Genomic DNA, 13,609 nt, shown 5'->3' with positions numbered 1-13,609 from the left:
TTCAATTTTCTGGTAAAGTAACTACACTCACACACACACACACACACACACACACACACACACACACACACACACACACACACACACACACAAAAGCATTACAAGAAATTTAATTGGCTAGTTAACGTTTCTCTTTTGGATTGTTTTTACAAAAACAATAAATTAAATGCATTAACAATTTAGTGCTATTTACACAAAAACTCTTTAGTCAACTTCCTCCATTCTAGAACTGTCTTCATCACCTTCTAGAACTGGCATGTCTTCTTCAGCAGGTTGAGTAATGTCTTCTACAGTAGACTCATCATCATCAATGCCTGAAAGAGAAGAGATTAAATATAATTAAGTCATTTTTTCCCAATGAAATTTCATTTATGACTACACCCTTAAAAATAAAGGCCGTACAAGAACCATTTTTGGTTTCCCAAAGAACCTTTCATTCGACAGTTCTTAAAAGAATCATTTTTTATAAGTGTGAAGAACATTTAAACCTATTTTTTCCATTAGAAAGAACATTAAGTTCAATGGAAAGTTTCCATGGATGTTAAAGGTTCTTCCTGGAACCATCAAAGTCAATAAAGAACCTTTATTTTTAAGAGTCTAATGGTGGACTGAAATGTTTTAGTGGATAATTCCAAAAAAAAAAAACATTATTTGTTAGTGTGAAGTACATTTTAATCATCTTAAGACACTTTTTTTCCCACTATGCATTGGAAAGGTTCTATTGATGGTTCTAGATGCCAATAATTGAGAGTGTAGTGGTGGACTGATATGTTACCAATAACTATTAATGCATTAATAATGGTGATAAACTCTAGGCTAGTGTGTTTAACTGTTTAATTTTTGTAGTCATCCATCATCTTACCAAGACCAAGTTTGATCATCCTGTAGATGCGGTTGGCGTGTGTTTGTGGGTCTTCCAGAGTGAATCCAGAGGAAAGCAGAGCGGTTTCGAACAGCAGGATCACCAAGTCTTTCACGGCCTTGTCGTTCTTGTCAGCTTCTGCTTTGTCTCTGAGGGTCTCGACGATGGGATGGACGGGGTTGATCTCTAGGTGCTTTTTAGCGGTCATGTAGCCCATGGTGGAGTTATCCCTCAAGGCCTGAGACTTCATGATCCTCTCCATGTTGGCCGTCCATCCGTAGGTGCTTGTGACAATACAGCAAGGCGAAGCCACCAGACGGTTTGAGACGGTCACCTGTTTGGACACACTATCATTTAATGTCTCTGAAGAGTGTGGAATTCAAAACCAAAGTCTAGCATGCTAACGGCTCATACCTTCTCAATCTTTTTGTCCAGAATGTCTTTCATGATCTTGCATAAGTTCTCATATTTGGCCTTTAAATCTTCCTGCTTTTTCTTCTCGTCCTCGTCCTCGGGCAGCTCCAGACCCTCTTTGGTCACTGATACCAGGTTCTTGCCATCATATTCCTTCAGCTGCTGGACGCAGTATTCATCGATGGGCTCGATCATGTAGATCACCTCCAGACCGGCTTTACGCAGACGCTCCACAAAAGCAGAGTTGGCCACCTGATCTTTAGTCTCACCTTTGGAAAAGAAGAAGAGCAAGGTTTATAAGAAAATGAATTGTGTGTTAAAATAATGTTTAAATCAATTTTCCAACTACTAACCAGTGATGTAGTAGATGTGCTTCTGACTGTCCTTCATGCGAGACACATAGTCCTTGAGGGACACCATCTCGTCTCCAGAAGATGATGTGTAATAGCGGAGCAGGTCTGAGAGTTTCTTCCTGTTCTGAGAGTCTTCATGGATGCCCAGCTGCAATTGGGAAAAACCATTTTAGCCTGGAAATATGATAGATGTGATTTTCAATAACTTCTCAAAAAGTTACCACACCTTGATGTTCTTGGAGAACTGCTCGTAGTATTTCTTGTAGTTGTCTTTGTCCTCCGAGAGTTCGATGAAGAGCTCCAGACACTTCTTGACCAGGTTCTTGCGGATGACCTTCAGGATCTTGCTCTGCTGAAGCATCTCTCTGGAGATGTTGAGCGGCAGATCCTCAGAGTCCACAACACCCTTAATGAAGTCTGGTGAAGAAAGTTGAACTCGTTTACATCCAAACTCACAAGTGAAATCGATATTAGATGTATAATTTCTACGAATTGTTTGCAAATGAACTCCTGAGACACTTACTGAGATATTCTGGAATGAGTTCCTCGCAGTTGTCCATGATAAAGACCCTGCGCACGTACAGCTTGATGTTGTTTCTTTTTTTCTTGTTCTCGAAAAGGTCAAAAGAGGCTCTTCTGGGTACAAACAATAGAGCGCGGAACTCCAATTGGCCCTCAACTGAGAAGTGCTGCAACAACAAGATGATTGGTGGTATAAAAGCAAGAATATTGGTGGTTTGAAACAAGAGGATTGGTGGTTTAACAAAAAAATGGATGGTTTAAAAACAGGACGATTGGTGGTTTAATCATCAAGTCTACTCAATAAGAACTCCATCCATTTCTGACTCAATATTCCTACCAACCTTAACAGCCAGGTGGTCCTCCCAGTCGTTGCTCAGACTCTTGTAGAACTCGCCGTACTCCTCGTTAGTGATGTCATCAGGGTTACGGGTCCACAGGGGCTTGGTCTTGTTGAGCTCCTGAGCATCAATGTACTTTTCCTTGACCTTCTTCTTCCTCTTGTTCTGACCATCTTTGGTGTCTTCATCTTCATCGGCACCCAAGTCTTCAATCTTGGGTTTGTCTTTCTCATCCGCGGCCGCCACCTCCTCCTCCTTTTCTCCTTCTTCAAGGTCAACCTCTTTCTCTCTCTGTTTCTCAACCTGCAAGATGAGAATCGATGCTTTATTTGTTCAAGTGGAGAGGAAGCAAGGTTTGCAGTTCTGGTACCAAAGTACAAGCACTTACGAAGAGCGTAATGGGGTAACCGATGAACTGAGAGTGCTTCTTCACAACTTCCTTGATGCGCTTCTCCTCAACATATTCGGATTGATCCTCTTTAAGGTGGAGAATGACTTTAGTGCCACGTCCAATGGATGGACCTGTAATTCCAAGGCAAATGCATAAGTCAAGTTCCAGTCCTTTCATAGACTAAAAAAAACAATAAACACTTATGAGGGCTCATACCGTAGTCCGGCTTCACTGTGAAGGATCCACCAGCTGCAGATTCCCAGATGTACTGCTCGTCATCGTTGTGTTTGGTGATGACCGTCACTTTCTCGGCCACTAAGTAGGCGGAATAGAAGCCCACTCCGAACTGACCGATCATGGAGATGTCCGCTCCGGCCTGCAGAGCCTCCATGAAGGCCTTGGTGCCGGATTTGGCGATGGTTCCCAGGTTGTTGATGAGGTCAGCTTTGGTCATGCCGATGCCGGTGTCGATGACTGTAAGCGTGCGCTCTTTCTGATCGGGGATGAGTTCAATCTTCAGGTCCTTGCATGAGTCGAGTTTGCTAGGGTCTGTCAAGCTCTCATATCTGATCTTGTCCAACGCCTGTTTTGAAAATATAGGCATTGCATTTTTGGAACGAACATTGGCACATAAACAGAGAATGCATTGATGCACTTACATCTGAAGAGTTGGAGATGAGCTCCCTGAGGAAGATCTCTTTGTTGGAATAGAAAGTGTTGATGATGAGAGACATCAGCTGAGCGATTTCAGCCTGGAAGGCGAAGGTCTCCGCTTCCTCCTCCATCATCGGCTGTGTGGCGTTCTCAGGCATCTGCATAAAAGATACATAATCAGGATTTATAAATAAGGATTCTGAAATATCAAGAATTAATATGTTTGGAAAAAAAACAAACAGATGTATTGCATTTAAATAGATTTCTGAGTGTGTCCTATAATCATTCTTCTTTTGGATTACGCCTGTGAACTTATTCTAAAACCAACTAAATATCTTTTATACCAAAATGTTTTATATATATATATATATATATATATATATATTTTGTGCCACAATGCTTTTGTTTCTTTCATAACTACATCCTAAAATTCCTATGAAGTGAAACTTAAAGATTATTCAACTCAAAAGGTGGGAAAAAAAGAAAAGATTATTAATTATGGTCAATTTTTAAAATACAAATATATTGGTTTTATCTCTGGCCAAAAGCCTTTAGACTTTAAATGATTGATAATGAAGCAACAGCTGATCCGAGGGCTCTGTAGCGGTCGATCCACAGCACGTGTTCAACACCTGTCTCTGTGAATCTCAAAGCAGTGTCACATGCCACAGAAGCAGCAGGCAAATGGTGCAATTATGTGACCTGAAGTATCTTTTTACCCCATTTTTGGGGGTTTTACTAATGCAATATGACCCATTCTCATTTTAGGATAATATTTAAGTTATTCTGATTTAACAAATTGTCTGAAAAGAGCCGACACGCTTGCACACATGTGCTCTACGCTTCTGAATGCAACGCATTGAAGCTGCTCATGTTTTTTGGCTTTAATTCTTAAAGTAAGGAAAAATTTTTGAAAAATTATCAATAAATAAATATAACGCCATTCAAATGGTTCTATGTTCTGATACAATTGTAACATATTTTTTAAAGCATTTTAAATTGAAGATAAAAAACAAGCATTTTGAATTACCTTAATGATTGTCTTCTGTATAAAGCGTCGGTGTTAAAATCCTCTTGGCGTATGGAGATCTACTCCACTTGTGTTGACTTCTCGTCGCTACTTTCGCTGTATCTGACGAGCATCAGGCCTTCTTCACTCTTTATATACATGTGAGCAAAGTTTCTGGAACCCCCTTTGAGAAAGTTCTAGAAGGCGTGTCCAGTAGCGTAAGGAGGGGGGATAGAGAGCTATAGTAAGAGCCGGCGAGGCGGCAGGGGGGCGTACTCTACCTTATACCCCCTCTGTCCTTTTTGGGGCAGGGAGTCACAAGAGGTGTCTGTCAATCAAGAACATTCCGGGGGCCACAAGGACCTTCAGCGAGGTGCGAGCAAAGTCTCTAATGCTCATTGGCTGCATCAGTGAAGCATCGCAAAACATCACAGGGCTTTGAGGTGCCAGAATTCACAATAAAGACTCAAATCCCCTGTGAGATCAAGCTTCCCATCCTGCTGCATTCTAAACGATGCAGGTCTTCTTTAAACTGCTGGGAACTGTGTTGAAGGTCAATGACCCCAATGGTTTCCATGCAACTTGGCACAAAATGCAGAAAAAAACCCAACAACCTTAATCCAAAAATGTAAGTGGTTCCAAACTTGTATGAGTTTTCTTCCTCTGTTGAACACAAAAGAATGTATCCTGAAGAATGTTGGTAACCTACAGTTGCTGGTAGCCATTGACTTGAATGGAAAAGACTATTATGGAGTTCAATGGCTGCCGGCAACTGTTTCGTTACCAACATTCTTCAAAATGAAAAAAAAAAAAAATTAAAATAAATAACAAAAATGATGAACACGTACTGTGTAAAATAAATAAATAAATTCCTTCCTGTTTTGGGTCAGTTTGACCTGTTTCAACCCAACTTTGGGTCAAATACCAACTAACTTAACTTTTGGGTTAAAAATTCAATTTAACTTAATGTTTGGGTTAATCCATTTTTGACCTAAAGTTGGGTTTAAAATAACCCAGCATCTTTTGGAGTGTACATAGACCCAAAATAAAAACATTTTTGGATGTTTATTTATTTAATTTTTGGCTAATGACACTGATTTAGTGACTAATTCACATAATAATTTCCCAATTGGGGGGGGGGGGGGGGGGGGGCATTTATGTAGTCATGATCAGGACTGATGTTCAATAAAAATATATGTTAGGGAAAGCATTTAAAGTATATTTTTTGATGCACTCTACACACAAAGATGAAAAACAAATGAAGTTGATTTTGAGAAAAGCTCAGGGATGTGATCTAATGCATGGGACTTGGGTGTATATTTTGTAGTTTGTTTGTTTGGGGCCCAGTATTGTATTCTGGAACAGTCCAGAGGAGGCGCTGCACTGTTTCCAGCAGTTTCTCTGACAGAAGACAAGTCCAGTGTGTTTGACAGGCTTTTCCAGAAGCACACACTACACACACATCAGACATTTAGGATCTGATTTATCCTGTAAAACAGGTCATCGCAAAGTACATTTTGTAAAGAAGTGGAAGAAAATGAAAGTATTTATACAAAATTATTTTATTGTTGTTGCTTTTTTGTTAAAAAAAGTACCAGGATTAAGTTGCAACTATTTTTATTTTTATTTATTTTGTATTTTTTTATGAGTAGCGCATGCTGTTGACTTAAAAATGTTGTGTATTGTGAATTTACTAATTATTATATTTGGAATATGCTTTATCCACATATGTAAATGGACAGAAAAAAAAAATAATTTTACTCCTTTTAAAATAGAAATTGGTGACTACCTGCACACATTAAAAGAAATAATAAAAAAACAGATACTTTAAAGTCTTTAATTTATTTTTTTGAATTATTTGTAACTATTTATAATTGTTTATGGACATGTGTTTTATCTTATTGCGTTCTCTACTTTTATTATTAGAGTTTTATTTATTATTGTTTTTTCGTATTATTGATGTAATTTATGTATCGTGCGTCGTGAATATTAACTACGTTACGTGACGTTCGACGTATGTTTGTAACTCTTTCCCTATCTTTAATGACAAATAAACAATTCTCAAATTGTTGTTTTTTTCAATTGTGTTATGAATGAGACAGAATGACACAGAAGAATAAATTAATAAATATATATATTTTTTAAACTGTAAAAACTAACAGAAATCTGGCATTTTTTTATAGATTAATTTTGTCCATTTTTATTTTAAAAATATATTTTACAAATTCAAATAGCCATATATTTTGCACATTTTCGCTTTTTTATTCATTTGAAATTAATTTGCAACGATCGAACAGTCTTTTCTTCTGTATCTTCGATTTCACCTCTCACTTGACTCGCGTGAACGCGCAGCGCTGTCGGACTCGCGCAGAGGAGGAGGAGGGGGCGCGCGCATGCTCGTGCACGAGGCGGAATGAACGCTAATGTGGAAGATGGCGTCGGAGGGAGGTGGGAAGGAGTCGAACGAAATTAAAACTCAGTTCAGCACACGGGAGGGCGTCTATAAACTCCTGCCGAACTCCGAGTACAGCCGACCGAACCGCGTGTCGTTCAACTCGCAGGGCTCAAACCCGGTGAAAGTCTCGTTCGTGAACGTGAACGACCAATCCGGTAACGGCGAGAGAATCTGTTTCAATGTGGGCCGGGAGCTTTACTTTTACATTTATAAAGGCGTCAGGAAGGTAACACAGCTGCTGGGACACTTTCGTCCGCTTTATATTAGTTTATGCCAATAAAACCTAGACATACATGTGCAAAAACCAACGTGCATTAGCCAAGAAAAGGGTTAGAGTATGCAATGTGTGTAAAGAATGTTTACAACCCAAGTTTCATGTAAATGGAATATAAAACAGTACGTGGATTCGCAGATTTCGAGCAGGTCGAGACTTACGCATGCGGATGTTATAACTTAGTGCTAATACACTTTGCAATATAGAACATAGTTTGTAGACATTGCTTTGGAGCAGATCTAGAGTTATGTGTACTGTCTGAGGCTTGCATTATGTTGCGAACATAGACTGTATAAAAATAGGGTTGCGAAGAATGATAGTTGTTGTGTTTACAATCAAAATCGGTGGGTAACATGTATTATGTTGTATAAATACTGCTTAAAGCACAGTTTATGTGCTAATGCATCCTCAGATTTTAAGTTATGCATGAGGTTTTGAATGTGTAACCTGTTGCATTAAATTAACAAAGGCTTTTGAGTGTAACCTTTTGTGTTGCAATACAATTGTTGATTGACATGTAAGTGCATCCAAAATATCCTATGCATTTTGATATTTTAGGCAAAGCTCGGTGTATGCATGAAAGTTAGGATGGGAACCGTTAGCATATAATTGACTCTAAATGCAACCTAAATGTGCTATGCATTTACTGCATTAGGACTGGTCTGGGATTATGCGTAAAGTTAAGGTGGTTTACAAAATGCATTATTTACACTTTTCAAAGTTCAGTGCATATACTAATGCATAAGACTTAAATTTAATGTACCGGGGTTCCTCAGGGCTCAGTGCTTGGACCACTTCTCTTCTCCATCTACATGTACAGCAGCAGCGAGTACTTATTAGAAATAATTGATAAAACCTCGCATAAATCATTGTCATTTAATGAGACACTAAATGCATTCATATTTCAAACATGGATTGACATTGAAGTGTTGTTCAATTGCCAGAACTGATAGCTATATTTATATATACATGTGTTTATTAATTGGTCAGTCAGATTGCACAGCATGCTCTCTTTAGCCTAAGCTCATGCATATGAAGATGTTAAATTGCTGCTTATTTCTGATTTCACCAGGCCGCTGACCTGAGCAAACCTGTAGACAAGCGGATATATAAGGGAACACTTCCCACGTGTCACGACTCCAACGTGCTGACCGCCACAGCGGAGAGCGTCTCGCTGCTCGTGGGCTTCTCTACAGGGCAAGTACAGCTCATTGACCCCATCAAAAAGGAAACCAGCAAACTTTTTAATGAAGATGTGAGTCCTGAACTCTATTATAGGAACTTCTTTGTTTGTTTGTTTATTGCTAGTTGTGACGTCATTGATCTGGACTAGGTGTGGTCTTTGGGTTTCTGACTGAAAATTAAATTAAATTTTAAATTAATTGATTCAAGGATTTTATGTTCCAGAATATACGTTTTACTGTCTTTATAATAAAATATTTTAATTAATTAATAAATTAATAAAATTTATACAAAAATTAATAAATAATATTTACATTAAGAAAATTAAATCAGTATTTAGGACCATTAAAAAAAAAAAAAAAAAAAAAAAAAAAAAAAAATATATATATATATATATATATATATATATATATATATAACACTGATTTAAACTTGTTGTGAAGCCAGTGATATAAACTATACATAAGAGTGTTTAAAAAAACGAATTATGTAATTTAAGGCTTTTATCTTAATTTGCCAAACTTGAATATTTTGTCATACATTTTTATAATATATTTTTTTACAATTTCTAAATTAAATGAAAATAAAAAATAAAATAGGGCTTTTGTTTTAAAGATGCTGAATTTGAATATCTTTGTAATAAATCCTTATTATTGTTTTCATTTTCAAAATTAAATCAAAACTAATAAATAAAAAATAATTGATATTATGAAAATTAAATCTATTTAGGACCATTACGATCTATTTATTTAGTGTTTTGTATAGTTCCAACAACATTTTATATTTATTTTTGGACCGTTTTTGCATCTTTTGTAATTCTATCTCTTTTTTGTTTCTGTTCTAATAGAGACTAATCGAGAAGTCCCTGGTGACGTGTTTAAAGTGGGTCCCGGGTTCAGAGCACCTGTTCCTGGTGGCTCACAGCAGCGGATGTTTGTACCTGTACAATGTGGAGCACACCTGTGGAACGACTCCGCCGCATTACCAGCTCCTGAAGCAGGGCGAGAGCTACGCCGTTCACACCAACAAGAGCAAATCGGCCCGCAATCCTCTCCTCCGCTGGACGGTGGGTGAAGGCGCAGTCAACGAGTTTGCCTTCTCACCCGACGGGAAGTTTCTGGCCTGCGCCGGTCAGGACGGCTTCCTGCGGGTGTTTTGCTTTGACACGGCAGAACTCCAAGGCAGCATGAAGAGCTACTTCGGTGGGCTCCTCTGCGTTTGCTGGAGCCCCGACGGACGGTACGTAGTGACCGGTGGGGAAGATGACCTCGTGACGGTCTGGTCGTTTTCGGACTCCCGGGTTATCGCTCGCGGACGAGGGCACAAGTCGTGGGTGAGCGTCGTGGCGTTCGATCATTGCATCACTAGCGTTCAAGACTGCGAAGAATTCAGCGCGAGCGACGAAGACTTCCAGGACCAAGTGCAATTCAACGGAAGTCGCGAACGGGCGAATAGCGCGCAATCTAGACTATCCAATAGGAACTCTACGGATGGACGCGGCGTTAGCGTGACGTACCGGTTTGGCTCAGTCGGTCAGGACACCCAGTTATGCTTATGGGACCTTACAGAAGACATCCTGTTTCCGTTATCCAGAACCAGGACTCTTACGAACGCAATGAGCGCGGAAACCGGTTCTAACAGAAACAATAGCATGAATTCTCCTTTACCGCGGTCGAATAGTTTGCCACACTCGTCAGGCAGCAGCCCGAGTAGCCAGAAACCCGCCAACAGCATCGTAGAAAGCGTCAACAAGTTCGCAACGTTAGCTTTGCACGAAGTGCGTAAGGAGCAGACTCAGGAAAAGGAGCACAAACGCAATCACAGCATAAGCTACATCAGCAACAAGAGCAGCGACAAGCTCAACCAGATCATCGGCACGCGAGCGGCTAAAACGCAGGCCGCTAAGTCGCTGGGAACGAGCTGGTGTCCGCGCATGGAGGAAATCCCGCTGCTGGAGCCGCTGGTTTGTAAGAAAATCTCCCAGGAGAGACTCACTGTGCTGATGTTCCTCGAGGACTGTCTGGTCACCGCCTGTCAGGAGGGATTCGTTTGCACGTGGGCACGACCTGGAAAAGTGGTGAGTGTAGTGACTGCTCACTGCAAGTGAATGGGTGCCGTCAGAATGAGAGTCCAGACAGCTGATAATAATCCACAGCACTCCAGTCCATCAGTGAACATCTGGAGAAGACAAAACCTGAAACACATCCAGCATTAAGATGATTTTAACTCAAATACATAGAGTCTATAATCCATAATAACACTTCCTCCAGTGAAAAAGTGTTCTGGTCTGAATCAGGAGAGAAATCTGCACAGATCAAGCAGCGTTTAAACAAATACTTGAGAGACATGCACTTTTTCACTGGAGGAAGCTGTATTATGGATTATAGACTCTATGTGTTTGAGTTAAAATCATCTTAATGCTGGATGTGTTTCAGGTTTTGTCTTCTCCAGATGTTCACTGATGGACTGGAGTGCTGTGGATTATTATCAGCTGTCTGGACTCTCATTCTGACGGCACCCATTTACATCCATTGGTTAGCAAGTGATGCAATTTCTCCAAATCTGACGAAGAAATAAACTCATCTACATCTTGGATGAACTCCTGAGGATGAGCACATTTTTAGCTAATTGTTAGGGTCTTTAATTTTTTTTTTTTTTTTTATCACGTTAGTGTGCATTTGTGTTATATTAGAGTTATGAGGAGACGCTGCACTCATCTGTGAACATTGTGGTCATGATGCCAAGTTTTGTTCTTGCCAAATGAACATCTGATCACTGAACCGAAGTGTTCTGGAAGGGTTAACAGTTAGTTAGGAAACAATTATTTTATTGCTTGTGCTGATGCTTTTGTACGAAGTGGACAGTCTCTTCTGCTCATCAAGGCTGCATTTATTTGATCAAAAATACAGTAGAAATTGTGAAATATTTTTTTAACATAAATCATCTGTTTTCTGTGTGAATCTGTGTTAAAGTGTAATGTATTTCTGTGATGCTCCGCTGTATTTTCAGCATCATTCCTCCAGTCTTCAGTGTCACATGATCTTCAGAAATCATGAAAATATGATGATTTGATCTGATCAAGAAACATTTCTGATTATTATCAATGTTAAAAACATTAATATTTTAGTAGAAAGTGTGATGCATTTTATTTTTCAGGATCCACAGATGAACATGAAGTTCATAAGAACAGCATTTATTTGAAATAGAAATATTTTGCATCATTATAAAAGTACTTTACTGTCACTTTTGATCAATTTAATGCATCCTTGACTCTTTTTTTTTTTTTTTTCGTCTCTTTAGGGTCTGTTGTTGTCCCAAAACCCAGCCAACTCTCCCAGCGGGACGGTCGTGTAACCGGAATCTAAAATCAGCAAAGAAAATATATTTTGCATAAACAAAATTAAGCCATTATATTTTATGCATTATTTCCAATTAAACACGTTTTCAGCCAAACTCTAATGCAATATATTGTGAAGCACAACCGAAAGTACCATGAGTTTAATTAAAAGCTACATAATTGGATGGTTTTCACTACTGTATTACCATAACGTTTTTCACGTTTCAAGAAGCTGCTGTGTGCAATTGTCATAAATACAATGAAAACGGATGTTTATTGGGGGGAAATATTTTGTCCTCGGCAGGTTTTGAGAGTCATGGAGTGAAAAATCATTTGCACTAAATAATTAGGATCATGTTTGGAGTCATAAAAGACTGCTGTAGATGTAACTTGTGAGCATTTATTTTAATGTTGTTTCAAATGAAACAGGTTATTGTACAATGTGTAAATATTTTAAATCACAGATTTATGACCGAATGAAATAATCACACAAAATAGAAAGCAGTTGTATTTCTAATGAAGAGGAGTATATATATATATATATATAAATTGATCTTAAGCCAATGTTTGACTCGTGTTTCATTATCAGATGGTTTGAAAATAATGACTTTGTGCTGTGCTTTATCTAATTTGGTTTTAAAGATTGTAAATGTCTCTGGGATCCAATCTTTGCTTTCTTTTAATCGGCAGGTTTTAAATAAGATTGTATAATTTCACATTTTTAAGCAAGAACAGAACAGTCCACAAACATTTAGTTCCAGTGAAAATGCATTGCACTTTTTTTTTTTTTATTCATTTCTGCAGCATAAACTTTGGTTGCATTCACATCTTCATATCTGGTCATTTGCATTCTGATTAATTACTATTTAAATACTAATTGGCATTGAAGTAGTATGCATGGTGACTAATTCGTCTTGTTATGAGTCTTAAAGGTCAAAGAAAAAGGGCGAAGGTGTAAAACATGGACACCATTTCACTTATTATTTAAAGGATAGTACACAAAAGAAGATATGTTGAAGAATATTTCAGCCTGTTCAGTTACAGCCAATGGGGTCCAAAACAACCGGCACCCATTGACTTTCATTGCACAAAAAAAAAAAAAATTGTTAAGGCAATTAATTTTTTATTTTATTTTATTTTTCACTGAAGAAAGACATTTTTTTGGTTCTCCTGGTGCAAGGATGCAAAACACACTGAGAATAAAATATATTAAATAATATACTATTTTGAATTCGATTTTATTTTTATTTTGTAATTTAGTTGTTTTGTTATTTTTATTAGTTTTTTTAATACTTAAAAAACAACAACCTTCAAATAAAACCAAAATGAGAAAATAAAAGTATCCCTAAAATATATTTCTATATATTTTATTTCCATTGATGCTTATTTAAATAATATTATTTTTGAATGGTTTTGAGTCTTCAATAAAATAAGGTTTGCAATAACAACCCCGATTACATTCAATATATTATTGTCGTCAGAAACTACAGCTCCAAAGGCTTTATTTTGTCGCTTTCTTAAATCTGTGAAAATCAGAGCCAGAGATCTGAAAACTTGTGTAAATAGGAAAACGCATCTATAAGGTGATAATGAGGAGTGTGAGATACTCAATGCAATTTTAATGTCTTGCAAAAGCTTCAAAACCAGTCTAATACTGCAACACGTTCAATACGAAGCACAACCTTACACCTTACAATCAAGCAAATAAAAAATAGTTCATCTGCATATCAAAAATAGCCGTCGTTTTAGCATAACCGTAAACAGAAGGTGGATTTATGATTAAAAGTACACTTGTTTGTAGCGCTGTACAGTGTTGGG

At 38.0% G+C, this 13,609-nt stretch overlaps 2 protein-coding genes across 2 annotated transcripts; one reads left to right on the top strand and one right to left on the bottom strand.

Annotated features, from left to right (window-relative positions):
- Window positions 1-140: 140 nt before the first annotated feature.
- On the bottom strand, window positions 141-4,738 carry LOC132092042 (heat shock protein HSP 90-alpha 1). Its single transcript, XM_059498102.1, has 11 exons — window positions 4,565-4,738; window positions 3,540-3,692; window positions 3,097-3,463; window positions 2,878-3,011; window positions 2,493-2,792; window positions 2,153-2,318; window positions 1,856-2,046; window positions 1,630-1,777; window positions 1,277-1,545; window positions 863-1,196; window positions 141-314 (listed from the first exon to the last, which is right to left on the bottom strand). Exons 2-11 carry the CDS (start codon window positions 3,690-3,692, stop codon window positions 205-207), a joined length of 2,172 nt encoding a protein of 723 aa, XP_059354085.1. The 5' UTR covers window positions 4,565-4,738; the 3' UTR covers window positions 141-204.
- Window positions 4,739-6,876: 2,138 nt separating this feature from the next.
- Window positions 6,877-12,534, top strand: wdr20b (WD repeat domain 20b). Its single transcript, XM_059498101.1, has 4 exons — window positions 6,877-7,224; window positions 8,345-8,527; window positions 9,302-10,531; window positions 11,755-12,534. Exons 1-4 carry the CDS (start codon window positions 6,967-6,969, stop codon window positions 11,806-11,808), a joined length of 1,725 nt encoding a protein of 574 aa, XP_059354084.1. The 5' UTR covers window positions 6,877-6,966; the 3' UTR covers window positions 11,809-12,534.
- The last annotated feature ends 1,075 nt before the right edge of the window (window positions 12,535-13,609 follow it).

This window comes from Carassius carassius, chromosome 18, assembly GCF_963082965.1.
Source record: "Carassius carassius chromosome 18, fCarCar2.1, whole genome shotgun sequence".
NCBI classification, from domain to species: Eukaryota; Metazoa; Chordata; class Actinopteri; order Cypriniformes; family Cyprinidae; genus Carassius; species Carassius carassius.
Note: the sequence above shows the minus strand (reverse complement) of the source record. Positions and strands in the feature narration are given on the sequence as shown.

Excerpts from the sequence above, each read along its gene's own strand:
- wdr20b (XM_059498101.1), top strand. The coding sequence starts at position 6,967 with ATGTGGAAGATGGCGTCGGAGGGAGGTGGGAAGGAGTCGAACGAAATT. Across the intron at positions 8,528-9,301 it reads GCAAACTTTTTAATGAAGAT|AGACTAATCGAGAAGTCCCT; the intron begins GTGAGTCCTGAA and ends CTGTTCTAATAG. Across the intron at positions 10,532-11,754 it reads GGGCACGACCTGGAAAAGTG|GGTCTGTTGTTGTCCCAAAA; the intron begins GTGAGTGTAGTG and ends TCGTCTCTTTAG.
- LOC132092042 (XM_059498102.1), bottom strand. The coding sequence starts at position 3,692 with ATGCCTGAGAACGCCACACAGCCGATGATGGAGGAGGAAGCGGAGACC. Across the intron at positions 2,047-2,152 it reads ACTCATTCCAGAATATCTCA|ACTTCATTAAGGGTGTTGTG; the intron begins GTAAGTGTCTCA and ends TTTCTTCACCAG. Across the intron at positions 315-862 it reads GATGATCAAACTTGGTCTTG|GCATTGATGATGATGAGTCT; the intron begins GTAAGATGATGG and ends CTTCTCTTTCAG.